This window comes from Elgaria multicarinata, chromosome 7, assembly GCF_023053635.1.
Source record: "Elgaria multicarinata webbii isolate HBS135686 ecotype San Diego chromosome 7, rElgMul1.1.pri, whole genome shotgun sequence".
Taxonomy (NCBI): domain Eukaryota; kingdom Metazoa; phylum Chordata; class Lepidosauria; order Squamata; family Anguidae; genus Elgaria; species Elgaria multicarinata.
Window position 1 is genome coordinate 55468796 of NC_086177.1, and position 18124 is coordinate 55486919.

Genomic DNA, 18124 nt, shown 5'->3' on the forward strand with positions numbered 1-18124 from the left:
AAGGCCCTCTGGGGTCACACGTTCCTTTTCCTCCTGTCCCTCGCTTCTCAAGCATGAATCCCACCTTCACCCTTAGCCAGAATTATTTGATAATCAGCACCAACACCAGTTGTGGTTAAGCCAAGCATTATTTCTTCTTAACTAGTATAACTAAAAACATTGCCTGCCTTCTAGTGGACAGAGCAGAGCACCCAAGTATCCTAGATCACTGGATGGCAGCAACAAGCAGGGAGAACAGTAAACATGGATTTTACTTACAGGTATTTCAATCCTTGCTTTAAGTGTCTGATCTTTCTTTATGTTCTGAACTTGCAGAACTGGTCCAGTTAAGATATTTGATCCAGCATTGCTGCAATCCACCGTATACACAGGAAGGTCTGAAGCTCCTGAAAACTAATATAATCATGAATAGCAATTAATACCAGGGCTTCCACATCAAGAGGTTGCATAAAGAGACTGAGGAATGGGATAAAAATCCAAGACAGAATACAAAAACTAAATTGGAGAACACCAATATTGATAGACGACTACTATTGCTCATATGTCGTCTGCATGAAATCACCAGGCTTCGGGTTAACTGTAATAATGAAGGGGTTTTATCAAGACCTGTGTCCACATATAACGGAGTCAAACAGGGATGTATTTTGGCCCCCACTTTGTTTAATTTCTATATTAATTCAATAATGAAGAGATTATCAAACTCTGACTTTCATCCCCCCAAGCTGAACAATACTCTTATATGCTGATGATGCTGTGTTGCTATCCCTAACTAGTATTGGGATGAGACGTATATTGAGGGCTTTGCATTTATATTGCACTGAGGAGCAATTAACAATTAACTACTCTAAGACCAAAGTGGTGGTCTTTGGTCAGAGGAAAATTAAACATAAATTGACGATTAATGAAAATCCTATTGAACAGGTTGCTGGTTATAAGTATCTGGGAATAATGTTCCAAGCCTCTGGATCACGGCCTACCCATATAAATTATGTGGTGGCTAATGCGAGGAGGCCAACCGCTGCTCTGATAAGATTTTTTTTCCAGTAAAGGTGGGCAACATATTCCCTCCGTTATTCAGGTGTTTGTGGCCAAAATTATTGCCCAAATGTTATATGGATCTCAATTGTATGCTTATTATAATCTTCGACATCAGGAAATTGTTCAGACCAAATTCTTGAGAGCAATATTTTTAATACCTCACTGTGTCTCCAATGCAGCGCTGCGGTTAGAAGCTGGGATAGTTCCTATTGAAGCCTGCGCTAGATAGTATATGATAAATTTTTGGCTAAAACTGATATTTGTACTAGTAGGGTTGGCCCCTCTGACATAGTTGGATCCCTTTCAATCGAAATGGAAAAAGCATTCAGGTAAGGAATTAATTTTAGTAGGATTTTCTCCCAATGATTTAATAGCCTTAGGATATTCAAATACCAAGTCAACAGTTAAACAAAGAATTTGGGATACTGTACTGCAAGAGCATATAAGTTCGCTATCTCAATGTAGCCCCTTAAGGGATAAGATCTTTGTACACAGCGCCTATTTGGTAGATATGACCCTGCCTAAATATAGAAGAGCCTTTACATTAGCTAGATTTGATGATTTGCCCTCTAACCTCTTGGATGGAAGATTTCAGGGAATTCCAGTCCAAGACCGACTTTGTCCCTGTAATAATGGGGAAGTAGAACAGTGGGCCATGTACTTTTACATTGCTCTTTCTATTTGGATTTACGTAGTGACCTTATTTTTTCCATGTTATATAATTATCTGGGTAGGACTGACAGTTTTTATATTTCTTTGCTTCTCTCCGATAAGACACCACATATTACGAATGAAGTGGCCAAATTCTGTGCAATTGCTATAACTTGCCGTAATCTTTTAACCGCCAATTGCAGCCTCTGACTGTGTGATACAGTTTCTCAGCAACTGCTGGATGTATGTAATTTAGTAATGTATGTATGTGTTTGGGACTGTCTGTTTGTTATTAATGTTTTTGTTAGTTCTGGTCAATGACCGCAATAAAATTATTCAATTCAATTCAATTCAATAACATTAGTTTCTTCCCACAGAGAAGACAGCAGCATTCCTAAAAGGTTATTTTCATGAACTCCTCCTACAAAGAAGACAATTTCACTCAAGTAAATAAAATCTTTATAAATTAGAGTTAGTCAAGTCTATATGTCGTTTTTGTTTCAGTGATTTGAAATATAGTCCCATAAAATTCAAATTGCAGTATTTCCTGGATGACACATAACTAAGAAAAAATAATTTAAGCTAAAGTTATTTAAGGCATAATCCTATGCATGTTTAAAATGAAAAAGGCCTTTCCCCGGCCCCTGTCTAAACATGCATAGGATTGCACTCTTAGTAAGTAATAACAAAGATATGCTCAGGTGTTTAAACATGTAACACTGATCATATCAATAAATTATACAATACCTTTTAAACATTTTTTTAACATGACAGCTAATTGTGTTTTAAGACACAAACCTTGTCTTAAAGCTTTGTGCCTGAAATTTTAAAATTAACCTAATATAACTAACACCTTTGATGAACAGACTTATGTTAAAAAATTAGAAACTGCCAAAGTTTTTGGAGTAAGAAGGAGATCAACGAATGCAAGTTAGCTAGTATCTCTCTCACAGCTAGACCACACTGCAATGGAGAACTTGTAATATAATTTTATTTTAAGTGCCTAAATAATTAGGAACAATATACAGACAATAAGAATAAAACAAATGGTCCTACCCATAGACTTACAATCTAAAGTGGCTGCATGTACCCCACAACCTCACTGTGGGTTAAATAACCTACGATGGGCTGTCATGTCATGTGAACAGCCCCAGTCTGTTCCCCTCAATGCTACAAGTATATAATCCTACCCCTACAGAGAGCTATTAAGCAAAACGGGCATGCCTAGCTGTCTTCCTTCCTTGAAAAGAAGAGAAATTCACTAGTAAGCACAGGCTTTCCACTTCTCTCCTCAAGTGGAGGAGGGCAGTTAATAAGGGGATGTCAAAATACAGTATATCCCAGGGTAGGTACCCAAGGCTGATTCCCTTCAGTTGTGCCTCTCTGTAGTACACACTTTCCAAAAGATGAGGTGAACATGTTAATCTTACAGTGTGTGTTGAAGGTTTGCACTGAGGAGTAAGTGGATATCTCTTCCACCTTCCTTTTCAAGAAGACTTCTGTTGTGGATGCCTCCCTGAGTGTACCTCAATAACCTCAGGAACGTGAAGTTTAGCAGTATATTAGCTGTTGCTAGAGCAATGCACTCTCTCAGCCAGTAAACAAGTGAGGCAATGGGAACCTTCCAGTCAAGAACCAACCTTTTCCAGGAGGCAAACAACACACCAACTTGGTGGTGTGCTCTTGTCCTTTCTGTGTAATACTTGATATTTCTGCAAATGTCTAAGGCATACCATTCGCTCCCAAGGGTTCTAGTTGGCTGGAGTCAAAAGGACAGACAGAAGGATCAACTCTTGAGTCCTATGAAAGACGATATTGACTTTCAAGATGGAGGTGGAATTATACTGTAATACCATCTTGTTCTGATGAAAAGTATTGCTTTTATTGCTTTCAATTGCTGCTTTTCAAAATCTTTAATAAACTGTAGATACGTATTCAGTTTAACTTTGGCCTGATGCCTTGATTTTCACCCCATACCTAACTGCTTTACAGTAAGTTGGTTGCGTCACTCTGTCAAGTTACAGAGGTTAAATGGCTGTTTTAGTGAAAACAGCTAGGAAACAAAAATGTCCACTTATTGGCAACAGTGAGGACTGCAGAATGAGTTAAGATACCTGGTTTGCTCTGCTCCCTTCCTTCTCAAAATAGATGTGACAACCTGTGTTGTCAAAGATGGATAAAAGTGTTTTAAAATGAATAGAATTGTTGGTTATCAGAAAAACTATTTAATTTTATGGAACACAGTCAACCTAACAAATAGAAACTCTTGGTTGAAAGGTTGCAATTTATTTTCTAGGGCTGAAATGGCAAAAGCAGCAGAATGTTCTCTGCTGTCATTTTCAATAATATGACAATGACATAATACGTACAATCATACTCAAGCCATATTTTTAAAGAAGAATGACAAAAACTGTTGACCTACCTTGCAAAGAACAATTAGTTTTTGTTGTGCTGTTATGTTGCCTACTTCATCTAGCACTTCAACTTGAAAAGGGAATGCTTTTCCATTCTCAGTTTTCAAGATGTCAGAATCTGGCATGACATTTAGCTTCCGGGGTGGGCCTATTGAGTTTACAAACTGGAGTTTAGTTTCTGTTTTGTTAGTGTGGACACTTCTGGTTTGTAAGTGTTGAAATTTCAAAAGACAGACTAACAAGAAAGCTTTGAAAAAGCCAATGGATACAACTAATATTTTGAAATGACTATACAATACATTGTAAAAAGATTGTCTATGTCTTTCACTCAGGAACTAAGGGCACAATCCCATACTTGTTTAGACAATAAAAAGTCCTACAACTCCCAGCATTCCCTAGCAAGCTGCCTGGGAAATGCTGGGAGTTGTAGGATTTTTTCTCTTTCTAAACAGGCATAGGATTGCACCCTAAATATGCTAATATAGTTGCATGGAAGTTAACTTTAATGGAAAGTAATTTTAATGGTATCAATGCATTGATTTGTTCTCAAGGTGGCAATTTGTCTACAGAGACCAAATAGATAAGGAAACTGTTAGGAAATTAATAACCTTGTTTTAGTTTTGTTTCTTCCCTGAATACAAATCAAAATTCACTGTCAGCTTAAAGAGGCAATCCTATGGATTTTTAGATATATATATATATATACACACACACACACACACACACATAACAACTCCCAGCATTCCCCAGCCAGCATGATTTGCTGCAGAATTCTGTGAGTTGTAAGACTTTTTCTGTCTAAACATGCATAGGATTACGGCCTAGGAGATTCTAATTGTTTAAGAAATAAACATCAATTTTTTCAGCTATACCTATTAACATAAAAGTTAGAATTCCCATCACATCACATTGTATCTTATTATGGTTGGAAAATGTACACCATCTATACATATTGAATGCTGGTTTTAGAAAATGCTTTTTTATGTATCAAATATTCACTTACCTGGGTGAAGTTTAATTTTCAATACCTGGGATTCTTCTTTCAGACCAGGAAGAGTGATTTTCAGAGAGAAGTTCTATTGAACAAAATAATGTAAAAGAATCATTTTAAATAATGTTAATTTCATTTGCTTAAAGACTTACTTAATATTTGTTATATTTTTACTTATATGGCATTTGTCTGAACACCCTTAGCCACTTCTGTGCCTCCTACTTCTTTCCAAAGGCACGCTTACAGTAATCATCATCATTAGCAAATGGTACTTGAAGCTCTATTGCAATCCAAAGAGCCTATTAAACTGAGTAGGCTCACAACTGTCTCTAAAATTGTTCAAATATAATTATTATGAAACAATAGGCAGTGTCCAACAGGACTCTGTGCTGCTGTCAATTAGTTCTGCAAGCAAGACCCAACACTTGCACAACAGAGATTTAGTGATTACAGGAACAACCAGAAATGTTGGCTTCTGGGATGGGGCAGGTCAGAGAAGCTTGCCTGAGGGAGCTCCGCTGACTTGTCCCAATCTAGAAACAAGTGCTTCCACTCATTTCAGGGCTTCTTATAGGAAGCATTAAATCCTCATTGTGCAAGCTCTGGGTCCCACATGTGCAATAGAATTGGCAGGAGGGGCCACCTGCGCAACGTCCTTGTTGGATACTGTCTAATAAGGCTGCAATTCAATATACACTTACCTGTGAGTAAGTCCCACTGAACTAAGTGAGACTTACTTCTGAGTAGACATGCACATGTAAGTCTGCTGTAACAACTACAAACTTTATACAAAGACTACATATGTACACAAACACACATTTATTATATAACAAAACAGTTAATACATTATTGCCATGCTGGAAGTAATTCAACCTACCTTGCCCTGGTAATTGTTCACAAGACCTTTAGCAGTTATGCCCTTAATGGCACAATTCGGTCCTCTATCTGTTTCTTCATACTGTAATGTTAAACCACTACAAAATTAAAATTAAAATCAAGGTAAGAAGTGACGACTTGTAAACCACAACTGAAAGATACACAAAATGCTTCATAAGGGTTTAAAGTTTAAGGGCTTCATAAGAACTTTAAAGTTTAATCCTTAAACGAAACACTGGATTTACTCATGATAGTTCTTTCTGATCATTTAGAGACTGACTTCCTGTGATGATGGGTGACTATCCCATTTGCTGCAGACCTTAAAAGAGTAGCTAAAGAGGCAAGGAATTGCCAAGGATCAGCCAACTGGAAAAGAGGGAGGTCTGCTATCTCGGTGGAGGCAAGGCTGAAAAACTGAGCCACCTACCTTGCCCCGGTAAACTCCCTCCAATGCAGTTTCCAGAAGTCTCCAGAAGTTCTACCTCTTGAAGCAGATGAGAGTAGTCACATGATCTCATCACATGATCTTATCCTCCCATGTCCATGAAAGAGTGTTTAAATATCAGGTAATTTAAGAACTCTACTCACTTTGTGAGGCTAAAAAAAATTAACTATGACCCAGAGACCACATGTCCCACTCTTCTCCCGTTAGCACCATATAACTACTAAACTGTAGGAGAATTTAAGAGACAGTTCCCTAGTTTGAGGGGCAACACAGGGGGCACATCACCAGTTAATGAAGTCAAAAGCTCCCAGCTGTGTCTGTGCCACCTTTAGTGTGTTATGGACTCACTGGAGTAGGGTCAATACAGCAAAAAGAATTCTCTCTTCAAAAGCATTATACAAATAAAACAATTAGAATGAGTTACCTAGCCTCAAGGATTGGTACAATATCATCTGTCAGATGAGTAGCATGACCAAATTCATCCTGGACATCTAGAGGAATATTGAATGGACACCCAACCCGGAATGGAGGATCCAAAAGACCTATTGAAAACTTGTGAGCCTTGCCCTCTGAGGTAGAGAGGAAAAAAGTCCACATCTTTAATGAGAATATTATTTTTTTACAATGAAATTCTTTAGAGATTTGATTTTAGTCAGTCTTCCTTCATCTCCTTTCAGGGCACAGCTAGACCTACCTGGTGTAGCGCAACGAAGGAAGGAGGATCTTGCGATATGGTTATCGCAAGATCTCCCCCTCTGTCTACATGCGACGCACGACATCCTAGGAGGAAAAGGATGTCGCGCCCGCCATTCTTTTTCTAAAAGGAGATGGAGCGCACTAGCACGATTTTTTCGAGTGCTAGTGAACGCTGTTTCTTGAGTCACAAAAGCTCAAGAAACAGCGTTCAATAGCACTCGAAAAAAGGAGATACTATTGCTCTTGGAGATAAGGAAATTAAAGAAGAACATAAAACTGCTCCTGAAGAAGGAGGAATTCCCTGCGAAATGCGTAGCGCTTAATAAATTTTCTTTCTGTCCTGAGCACTGGAGTTTGCCTCCTCCTTCACCATCTCTGAAGAAAGCCCCATGTCAAGAGGAATTTGAAAACATACTTCAATACCTTTAGCAAGGTAGGAGGGTGGGCTATGTGAATGCACAGTTGACTATTAAAGTTACAGGTCAGCAACCTGTCCTTCTTCTTCATGATCTCTGTACTTCACACATATGGGTGACTAGCAAGCTGATTTACTGACTGGTCATTGCTCAATTTTGAAGGACCGAGGAGTTTCACTGGATACTTGGTGAACTCGGGTTTGGAAGTTTGCCTTAACAGGAAAACTTAATAATAAGTTATGATTGTTGAAACGAAGTAGGAAACACGCTACATAATAAACTGATACCAATCCACAGAAAATGTACGTTGGTAACACTCAACTTCAAAACAATGCCTGTAGCATATCAGTCTCTCTGCTTCGTTTGAACAATGTATTCCTTATTTTTCTGCCTTGATTTATTATAATTATTGATATGCCTGGATTATTGCATGGGGGGGGTTTAGTATAAAATAATATTAAAAAGTTCATCACTGGGTCTTCTACCAGTGTATTAGATCACTGAATCGCTAAACTCAAGGATGCTGCCATGCAGAATAACTGCTATAATCTGGTGATCTCCTGTACTCGGAGGAATTCTGAGGTGGATATGGCTTGAAATACCATGACCTTTCTCTGTAGCAGCTTGAGGAAGAGTCCATTCTCCAAGTAAACTTTTTGTCCAAGGAGCATGATGGTGAGCGAGAGCACCTATGGTTTTTTTCCCCACGAGGATGATGCACGACCTCTCATGTCCAAGTAAAAACAGACGGAGCCCCTGGAATAATACAAGTTGAGCGAGCCCAACTCCTAGACTCCAAGGGGTGGCAGTACCAAGAAGAGATTGCAGGGAATATTGTGCTTGGTAGTTCTGACCATGAAATAGAGGAGGCTGTGAGGAGTCCTTTATCTTGCCTTCAGAATGGACAGGCATCATCCAAAGCACTGAGGTCTCATGTGCTAGTTTCTTCACAATTAGAACAGGTGAGAGTTGCAGTGGTGGTAGCTGTAGTGGTTCCTGGTGGGGTTGAAAAGTATCAGTCTGAAGAATTGGAGAAAACAGAGGTGTAGGAGGATATGAATCCCTCTCTGGCACTTTTGATTTCTTTTTTCTTGGGTCTGGTGCAGGGCCTTTAGACTTAACTGCTTTTGTAGTGGCCTGGCTGGTTGTCATGGAAGGTCAAGTTTGGCTTGACCTGCTGCCAGAGATGACGACGAGTTAGAAATTGTCAACTGGGAAGGGCCTGATAGACTTGGCACCACTGTCAATGAGGCTGTAAGTGGCATTGTGAGGGACCGCTTTGAGCAAATTGAAAATGGACAGGACTCTTGATTGCTTCACTGAATCTTTTGCCTGTAGTACTGCCAAAGTACCATTCGAAGGCAAGAGGAACAATTTTGTCATATTTGCTTACTAAAACCTTAACAAAGCATACATGATTCTATGAAGTGGGCCTTGCCCAGACAGAAAAGGCAGAAATTATGTCCATCAGTCGGTGGTAATTTAACGAAAGGGAAAAAGGAAAGAAAGAAACTATCTCAAGCTCAATTTGCTCTTTTACAATAGTGATTTGTGAAGAAAGCTCTCAATGATAGTGCTGCTGCTGCAGTCAAATAGAAAGTGAGGGCAATGGTGGGAGTGCCGCTCCAGGCATGTGTGCAAGGGAGGAGGGCGGTCTTTCCACCTACAATTCTCAGCTGTAGAAAGCTTCAATAGAACTCTACATAGGTGCAGAACCCATATGTGTGATGCAAAAGACCATAAAGAAAAACAGTGGAACCCAGAGAAGAGGTTGAGCATATGAATACATTACCTTCTTGATCTAATCAAACTTTAGCATGCCATGCCATTCAAACTGGCAAATTATGGTTTGGAGGGCTCACTTAAACCATAGTTTCTGGTTCAGGTAGTTCAGCAAACTATAGTTTGATCAGACCAGTAATATATTAAGCTTTGCACACAAGGAGGAGGAGGAAGCACTCAGGTTTATAGCACATTCTCGACCTTCCAAACCATAGTTTGGAGGACCACTTGAATGTAGCCTGAATATTTCAGTTCATTTATATTTTATTAACACTTCCATGAATGCTTTCGACATATAATCCAGTTTTAATAAGCAAAATAGTCTTTTACTGATTCTATCACGGCTAAGTTGTGTATGCAAAGAACAGGCACTGAGTGCAACAAATAATCTTACCTATTATATTAAATTTAAATGTTTTAGATGGAAGTGATCGTCCTGCATAAGTATCAGCATTGCTTTCATTCAATACCACTTGCAATTTCAGTGTGTAGGTCCCAAGTTTATTCATATTTTCTGCATATAATCAGAGACAACGTTTAAAATGGAATAATCAAAATATTGATCAATTGTAGGATACATTTAAGGCAAAATACTCACCCATTTTTTTAAACCAGTAAGGCCATTTACCCCCATGCTGACTGATATGAGAAATGATTTCCTTATTTCCACTAGGTGCTTAAAAGGGTAATAAAAAGAAAAAAAGAACTATTATTATTATTTATTTATATAGCACCATCAATGTACATGTACAATGTACAACTATTATAATAAAGATGGAGACAGGCTCTCTTTAAACACATGATCCAAGTAAATAATATAACATGCTGTTTAATGGAACATCTGTTAACAGATTTAAAATATTCAGATTTATCTTATTCATCTTGTTTTATAAGAGGAATGAAAAAGCATTACATGCATTGAGATCACACACACACATAAATTTTCACTCATATAGGAAATAAAAGCAGTCTACAATCTCTAAAAAATTTCTTTTCTCAAACTTCCTTCATGTAAATGAACAAATTCTATGAGTTTTGCCATTATTGCCATGTTTTCTTAAACGACTCTTTTTCTGTAGATATATTGGATGAATAGCATTAGTGGCAATTAACATTTTTCCTGTTATTATTGCAACACTTTAATTTCCCCATTAGTAGACAGGTGAAGACGAATTGAGAATAATAAAAAAGTGAGCATGATCCAAGGAAAGATAAAGTTTATAGTATACCATCCCACTGATTTCAATGGGGAAAGCATGAATTGAAATCTCTACCACTGAAAATCAACAGAAATATAAAATGTGGGAACCTGGTATGAAATACAGTAGGTCCTATGGTGTGAGGTGTGTGGAACATGCACTTCAGGAGTGGAAGAAGTCCAGTTGGCAAGGAAGCCAGGTAACTGAACAACCAGCCATAACCTATATCCTCCTAAAAGAATTCCCGGGCCTGCTGTTGTTTTTCAACATGAGCAATTCACTATGCAGGGAAGCTAGATCTATCCCCTAGCTAGTGTGCCTGTCTCCAGTTTCCAACCCACCGCCCCCTCAGTTTGTCTTGCTCTTCTCTGCCTCTGTCCTTTCCTCACAGAAGGCTCTGCTGATTGTGACATTTTGCCTGTTCGTGGTGTTTGTTACAGATTGCTTAATCCATTGTTGGTTGAGTTCTCTGCCACTGGAGTCGGTTCTTGCCCAGAACTGAAAGGTTGAGTTCTTGACAAGCAATGAATATCTCACAGAAATAGTTGTAGTCAAAAGGACTAATATGTGGTGAATTTGGGAGCAACACTGCCTTGGACAGGGTCTAAAATTCCAGCTTGCTGAAGCCATGGTAGCAGAAACTCTTGGGTTTGGGACCTTTCATACAAGCCACTTCATGGGATTCCCACATCTTTTGCCAAAGTCACAGTATCTGGACTTATTATGGTCAATATTCAAATATATATAATCAAAGGATCATATACATTTATATAACCTTAAGCAAGTAATATATTAAAAGAAGAACATGAATTTATATTTTCAGGACATTAGATTTATTGTGCCATCACGATAGCAAGGACTGGAGTAACCAATGCAAGTGAATATTAATAATAAAATTTTAAAATATAAAGAAAAAATAACTTGTTTTCTTACAATGCAAATTAATCTTAAGTTCAACAAGCAATTTCTTCGATCCTCCATGACTTGAACCAGGAAGCTTTTGCATAGCCTCTCCCTTTTTATTCAGTATTTCTATTCTTAGTGCTCCTATGAAAAAGCAAATGGACCAAAATGTATTTAAAACATCGAATACTTGGAACATTTTGAACTCCAAATCTCAGTAGCTTATCAATCAAAAGGCATAATGTTACTCAGGCATTATTTATACCATGTACCTGAACATGTGAGCAAAGCATCATTGTGGAGCTCCATCTCAGATATCATCACATCACATAACCCTTTTGCAGAAGTCTGTGCATACAGTGCAAACGTTGGCAGAGAGGGGGCCTTCGTGCCTACTGCTGTACATATGGAGGCTTTCACACAACCCAGAAGCCGGTGCTATTGGGGTTCTGAGTTGTGCGGAGAATTCTGTGGCTAAAACTGTATTTGTGAAGGTCCCCCTGTCTGCAGACATTCACACTGTACATGTGGACATCAGGGGGAGGGGCTTTGTGAAGTATGCAACACCAATAGCGAAGCTACTCAATGTGGCTCCACTCTTCACTCATGTATTTGGATAAATAGTACAAATAATACTTGAATAAGGCTTTTTTAAAAAAACATGTTGGGAATCAACACATACCTATAGTAGCTCCTGCATGCTTGGTTTCATTTGGTAACAGTTCGTCTCCTTCAGGCCATGTTACTGACAACCTATCAGGAAGTCTAATAAAAGAACAAATTGTGATTGTTCACATTTCCTAGGGCTACAAATTTTAATCAATTAAATCAGTTAAGATTCGATCACTGATGAATCAGATGAGACTTCTTCCATATGTACCCACTTGGACATTAAAACGTTCCCATTCTAGGTGCCCCCACCAAATGAAGTGAGATGGGTGGCTACAAGAAACAGGGCCTTTTCAGAGGTGGCACTCATTTGCGGAATTCCCTTGCAAGAAAGGCTCACCTGGCACCTATTTTATGGTCTTTTCAGTACCAGGTCAAGACCATTTTATTCCCCCATGCTTTTTCAGAACTGTTTTTATTGCTTTCAGTACTTTATTTGGCTGCTAGTTTTAATTTGGTTTTATGTGCCATAATGGCTTTATTCTTTGTGACTGGTTTATATTGGTCTGCTTTTATTCTTTGTTTTAATGTTTGTATTTTATGTTTTTAATATATTGCACACTACACAGATAACTTCAGTTATTGGTTAGTTTATTAATAATGTCAAATATATATTTTTCAAAGTTATTTTTCAAACAAGAAACATCGTTTCTAAGATGATGTGGCTACAGCAAATACCTGATGCACCATCTGGAAAAAAACTAAGTAGGATTTTCCCCCCTCAAAACTATTGCTAATTTCTTATGTAAGTATATACACACTTAATCCATTCAGGGCGCAATCCTATGCAGACAGTCAGCAGCCTCTGAACTCAGAGGCTGCCCAGTATCCAATACAGAACAGCCAGACCACAGAAGCTGGGGCGGCCATAGGACTCAGCATCAGGCAGTTGCCCCAATCTCCTTCCCTACTTCAGGAACTCCCGCTTTCCCCTGTCTCTGCACCCCATTTACCAAGAGCTGGTAGAATACTTTCCGTGCAGGCTACGAGGCGGAGGGGAGGGGAGTGTGGTTTCCTGGCTACAAGGTCATAGCCAGGGCTCTGACCTCATAGCCAGGAAACCAACCAATCCTATGCCTGTCCTCCCGCCCCCAGACACTGTCTGGGGGCCATAGGATTGCTCTCTAATTGATTGATTAATCAATTAAAACTCATACATTAAACTGATAATGATTTCTTTAATTGTGTGGGAATCTAATATTTTCCTTTCCTTTTGAAGTAAAGGAAACAGAATTTCTTTAAAAACTAACTGCCTACAGATCCCTGAATTAGCAAATTAATGTTTCATTGGCCCATATAAACTTACCTGGCCATTTCCTCCTCAATGTATTTTTTCACTGCCTTGTCGGACACTGAACGATCAAGTTTGCATATTGGAACTATCTTTGTTTCCGCATATAGTTCCTGAGGTTCCTGAAAAATTAAACTATTAATGATTGCCTTTTAACAAAAGGAAGCAAGGAAACATGGAATGAAGTAGTGTGTGGTGTGAGTGTGGATACACAAAAACACACAATCTTTATGTCAAGATAATTATGTGAAACACAAATATAATGAACAATGGCAAACAAAGCAAATTTATCCAGCATCAAAGCAAACCATCCCTCCTTGTAATTAAAAGTGTTCTTGAAAAAATATGCTAGTAATATTCCAATCTACATAATGCAATTTCTGATTGGTTCACACTCTATCAATTAACTTTCTAACTTTTAAATTTATGATTTAAATTAGGGCTTCAAAGTTTAATGAATTAATTGGTTAGAATAATCAATGAAAAACACTTTGATCAATTTAAAAGGTGACCTTGTTAACTGGGCAGCAAAGTTCTTAAAAGAGCATTAGTTTTATTACAATAAACTTGCAGATGCTAGGGTCTATCTTTTCTCCTCAAAGGTAGAAGAGAAGTTGTTTGGTGGGCTGTGGGAGCCTGACTCTGCTGGGAAATAGGGCACAGGAGGGTGACTCTCCTCATAAATCCTGAAACAGAAGACGAACAGCGATCTTCCCTACACTTGCTCCCTCCCAGTGTTCCCAGTGTATTAATCATCATCATCATCATCATCATCATGGGAACACTGGGAGGGAGCAATGTCAAAGCCACTCTGCTGCTGACACTCCTAACCCCCCAGGATCCTGATCAGGACTGCTAGCCTGAGATAGAGAGACTTTAACTTCTCTCCCCTTCAGCAATCCTGATCTAGATTGTTGCTTCCATGCTGCTGTTTCCCTATTCCCCCTCCCATTGTTTCCAAGCCATCAATTAGGGTTGCATCCTGATTTAAAAATGGATTACTGAGCAATCAATATAAATTAAATCATATACTGCGACACCTCAAATAAAATATTTTTAGTGGATTCTCGAGAAATGGAAATTCCTCTCTCAAATGTAAGATAATTTAACAAAACAAAGCTATCATTCATTGTTAGAAGGAAATGGTACCTTTAAATATTTTTTGCCTTCATCGGATATAGTAGATCTACTAAACCCTTTTAATTGAAATCTGTGCCCTATGCAGACATTGAAATCTCAAGTGTGGGAGTGATTAATTTTGCACTGGGCCATACCGCCCCCATGTGTTGGGGTTGGATTTCATGCTGGTATAAGCAGGGGCAGGGAACCTCTTCCAGCCCAAGGGCAGGATTCAGTTCCAGGGAAGCTCTTGGGAGCCAGATTCTAGTGCTGGCCTGGGCCAAAGGCAAAAAGGGTTTGGGCCAAAAAATACAAGCATATTTAAGCTTCTTTCTGCCAGTAACTAAGCCTTAGGAGAAGCACTTCACCTTTTTTAAATAAGGAAAGCTGCCAAAAAAATCTGGGAAACCACTAACCTACCAGTGTTTGGGGGGGAAAGAATGGGTCTGGCGCAAGGGTGTGTGGCTACCTGAGGAACCCCAGAGGGCCAGATTTGGCAACGGGCCTGAGGTTTCCAACCCCTGTTGTCTAGGGACGCACTTAAGTAGAGCTGAGACATGGGACCTTATCTGTACAATCAGTACCCCAACAAATCTCCCTGGATCATGGAGACAGGTCCTGTGTGCATTGGGCTCTTTGTGCATATGCCACTATGCTAACTCAAACCCCAAATTTTCAAGAGGCTGGGTGGGATGCTCAATCCCTATCCCCTACTATATGCAGGGTTTGAAAATCTGTGTAGTTATTGTAAAGAAGTTTATCACTGTTGTTGAAGATCAAGATTTAAAAAGATATACTGGTATTAATGACACTCAGCTCAAAATCATTTTCAGTTGCACATTGTTACTTATGGCTAGAAAGACAGTGATGCTATTTTCTTCCTGAAAGACCCATCTACAGAAATGGTCACACCTAGTCTAAATAGATCTGAATCTGATTATATTAGGGATTAATTTAAAACATTAACTATTCACTTACTAAAGCGATCTGAACATCTCCTCCAGTAGCATACACATCTCCATTATGATCTCCATATAGGAAAAAATTTGTTATTCTTCCATGGAGAATTGGAAGCGTTTTAATTGTCTTTACCTGTGACATAAATAGGTGTTCAGCATTTATTTTTAATCCACTTTACAGGTGCAATGTAATTCTAAAAAGAATATTTGGTAGAACTATTCAACTTAATTAAATATACAACAAAAAGTTTGCAACGTTCTGATATAAAGACTCTTCAGTATTTTTCTATTTACTGTATTTTTTCAGTAGTGTTTGATGAAAGCATCTCCTGAACAAGAACAGCATTTGGCTCTCCAAAACTCTTCACTAGGCAATAATCCACTGCATGGTTAAATATTAGGTTTATAATCTATTAAAAAAACCTTTTTATTTGTTCACTGTCTTGTGTATTGAGAAAAAAACTGTATCATGGGATGCTCCAAGTTTACTGCAAGGATACTATGGGCGGCTTCATACGCCACACTAAGCCACCATGCAAATAAGTATTCACGAGTTGGTTGTTAAGTTGAACAATCTACAATACTCCTGACGGACGATTGGGGAGGCTATGGCTTGGTCCCTGCTTTGTTCCCTCTCAGTCCTCTCGCTGACTCCAGCACATATCCCAGGCCCTTTGTGGCAGAGCTCCTTGTTGCCTTGGGCACCCTTTCTCCAACTCGTCTGGCTACTGAGGGAAACTCTCCCTACCGCACATCAGATTGCCAAATGGAATGAATTTTCAGAACCTCAATGAAGGCATTCACACTTAAAAAAAAAAAACAATTCCAGGACGTTTCGTTGTTGCGCAATAGCACCTCTCTTGATATTTAGCTAGCTGTCACATATACATATGGTATAATAAGAGTGGTAACACTCAAACCGCAAAGACATCAAAACAACTTACATAGATGAATAATTCAGAAATTTTACAAATGTATAAAGAACAGGCACATCAACAATATTTATAAGATGTTCATACTAACATTCACAACAAAGCCTGCAATATCAACTATCTAATATACATATGGTGAACTATTCACATGAAGCATACATAAACATACATAAACGTTATGGCAAGGCAGTAACACAGATGATAAAACTGCACAGATTTCAAGGCAGAGAATTTGTAACACTGGGAATTTGCCTGTATTAAGCACGAGAACCGCTGGCCCACGGGCAGCATAACACCTGCAGGGGTTTCCCATGCAGCCCACCAAGCTTCTTTTCTAAGCCCTGCCCTTCTCCTTTCACCTGCCACAGTACTGCGAGAGGGAAAAGGGGCTCATCTCGGATCTACTGCAGAATGGAGATAAGCGCTTTGTGCAACCCCTGTATGGATAGAGGCTCCCTTCTCATTGCAAGGGCAGGGAAAAGGCTTATCTCCAATCTGCAGCAGTTCATTAAGAAGCCCTTTCTTCTGTTCCACTGCTGACAGAAGAGGGGAAGGGGATTATCGCTGATCTGCAGCAGAGATAAAGCTCCTTCTCTCAGCGCTAAAGCTGGAAAATGGATTTAGCAGGAAACCAGAGGTAAAAAAGACAAAAGATCTTTCTGTGCTGGGCAGGGAAAATGCCCATCCTGTCAGTTGAGATGGGGCAAGGAAGAGTGTGTCTACATGTGTGCGAATGATGTTTGTATAAATGGCGTGAGAATGTGGGTGTGTTTCTGTGTGGGAAAATGGGGATACATGCCAGTAGTGGCTCCACCCAAATTGGGCAGTGGCCTCACCCAGGCATGCGGCCACCAACATCCTGGCCCAAACCAATTAGTCCCTTGCACTGGAAATAGTGCCCCATCCTGCTCTGCGAGGTGGGGGACTATTTCTCTCAAGCAACTAAATACTGTTTTGGTTGCTTGAGAGCCACACAAATACTGTCGTTTCCTGTGCATGCTTGACCTAGCAAACTTTCTTTTTGCAATGTAAGAAAATATATTACTCAACTCAAATTTCTGAACTGTACACAGTTCAAGAAACATGCATTAAGCCATATTTTAAAACCTCTACGTTTTCAAGAAGCGATTAACTTACCAGCTGCCCAGCTTTGTATGTTTTTCCATCCCACTCTATTGCCAAATAGGTAGCCCAAGGTCTCTGCATTCTTTTAGAGGCCAAATCAGTGCGTGTAATTGTTCCTTCGAAGAGAGTAAATTTTATCTGTTTGTCATATTTTTCATGGCAGTCCTTGAGCCATAATGCAAATTCTCTGTCAATTTTCATTCTCTGTTCCTGTGAAGGGTTTTGTACATGTACTACAAGTTAAATATAGTTAAACATTTATGACTGTCTGAAGGTTTATTTTTGTATAAAGCTTATTCTTATACAGCTCCCAAAGTCAATTACTTTTTTAAAAACAACTAATTAAAATTACAAATATATAATAATTGGTTGTTAATTTGTATTTTCAATACTATGATCTTATAAACCACAATTATGTTTCTTCAAAGTAATACTTTAGCCTTGCAAGGTTGGCTGCTAGGTTAAAGAATGAGGCATGCCCATCAGAGTTTGACAGGAATTTCAACCTTTATTTCCCATGTTCAATGCAATACTCCAGGCATTATTCAATATTGGCTCTCAGAATCATTTTGCTGGTTAATTCTCATGTTGCCTGTTGCAATTCTCTTTTTAATGTTT

General features: G+C 38.9%; 1 protein-coding gene across 1 annotated transcript in view; it reads right to left on the bottom strand.

Annotated features, from left to right (window-relative positions):
• The window catches only part of SMCHD1 (structural maintenance of chromosomes flexible hinge domain containing 1), a 94048-nt gene that overhangs the window by 38033 nt on the left and 37891 nt on the right, over positions 1 to 18124 (bottom strand). Inside the window, exons 13-24 of the mRNA XM_063131299.1 lie at positions 17519 to 17716; positions 15469 to 15582; positions 13387 to 13493; positions 12094 to 12176; positions 11442 to 11555; positions 9908 to 9985; positions 9704 to 9823; positions 6840 to 6984; positions 5972 to 6068; positions 5107 to 5179; positions 4112 to 4251; positions 259 to 393 (exon numbers count right to left, since the gene is read on the bottom strand). Coding sequence (XP_062987369.1) covers positions 259 to 393; positions 4112 to 4251; positions 5107 to 5179; positions 5972 to 6068; positions 6840 to 6984; positions 9704 to 9823; positions 9908 to 9985; positions 11442 to 11555; positions 12094 to 12176; positions 13387 to 13493; positions 15469 to 15582; positions 17519 to 17716 — 1404 coding nt within the window. The remainder of the gene's footprint in view (positions 1 to 258; positions 394 to 4111; positions 4252 to 5106; positions 5180 to 5971; positions 6069 to 6839; positions 6985 to 9703; positions 9824 to 9907; positions 9986 to 11441; positions 11556 to 12093; positions 12177 to 13386; positions 13494 to 15468; positions 15583 to 17518; positions 17717 to 18124) is intronic.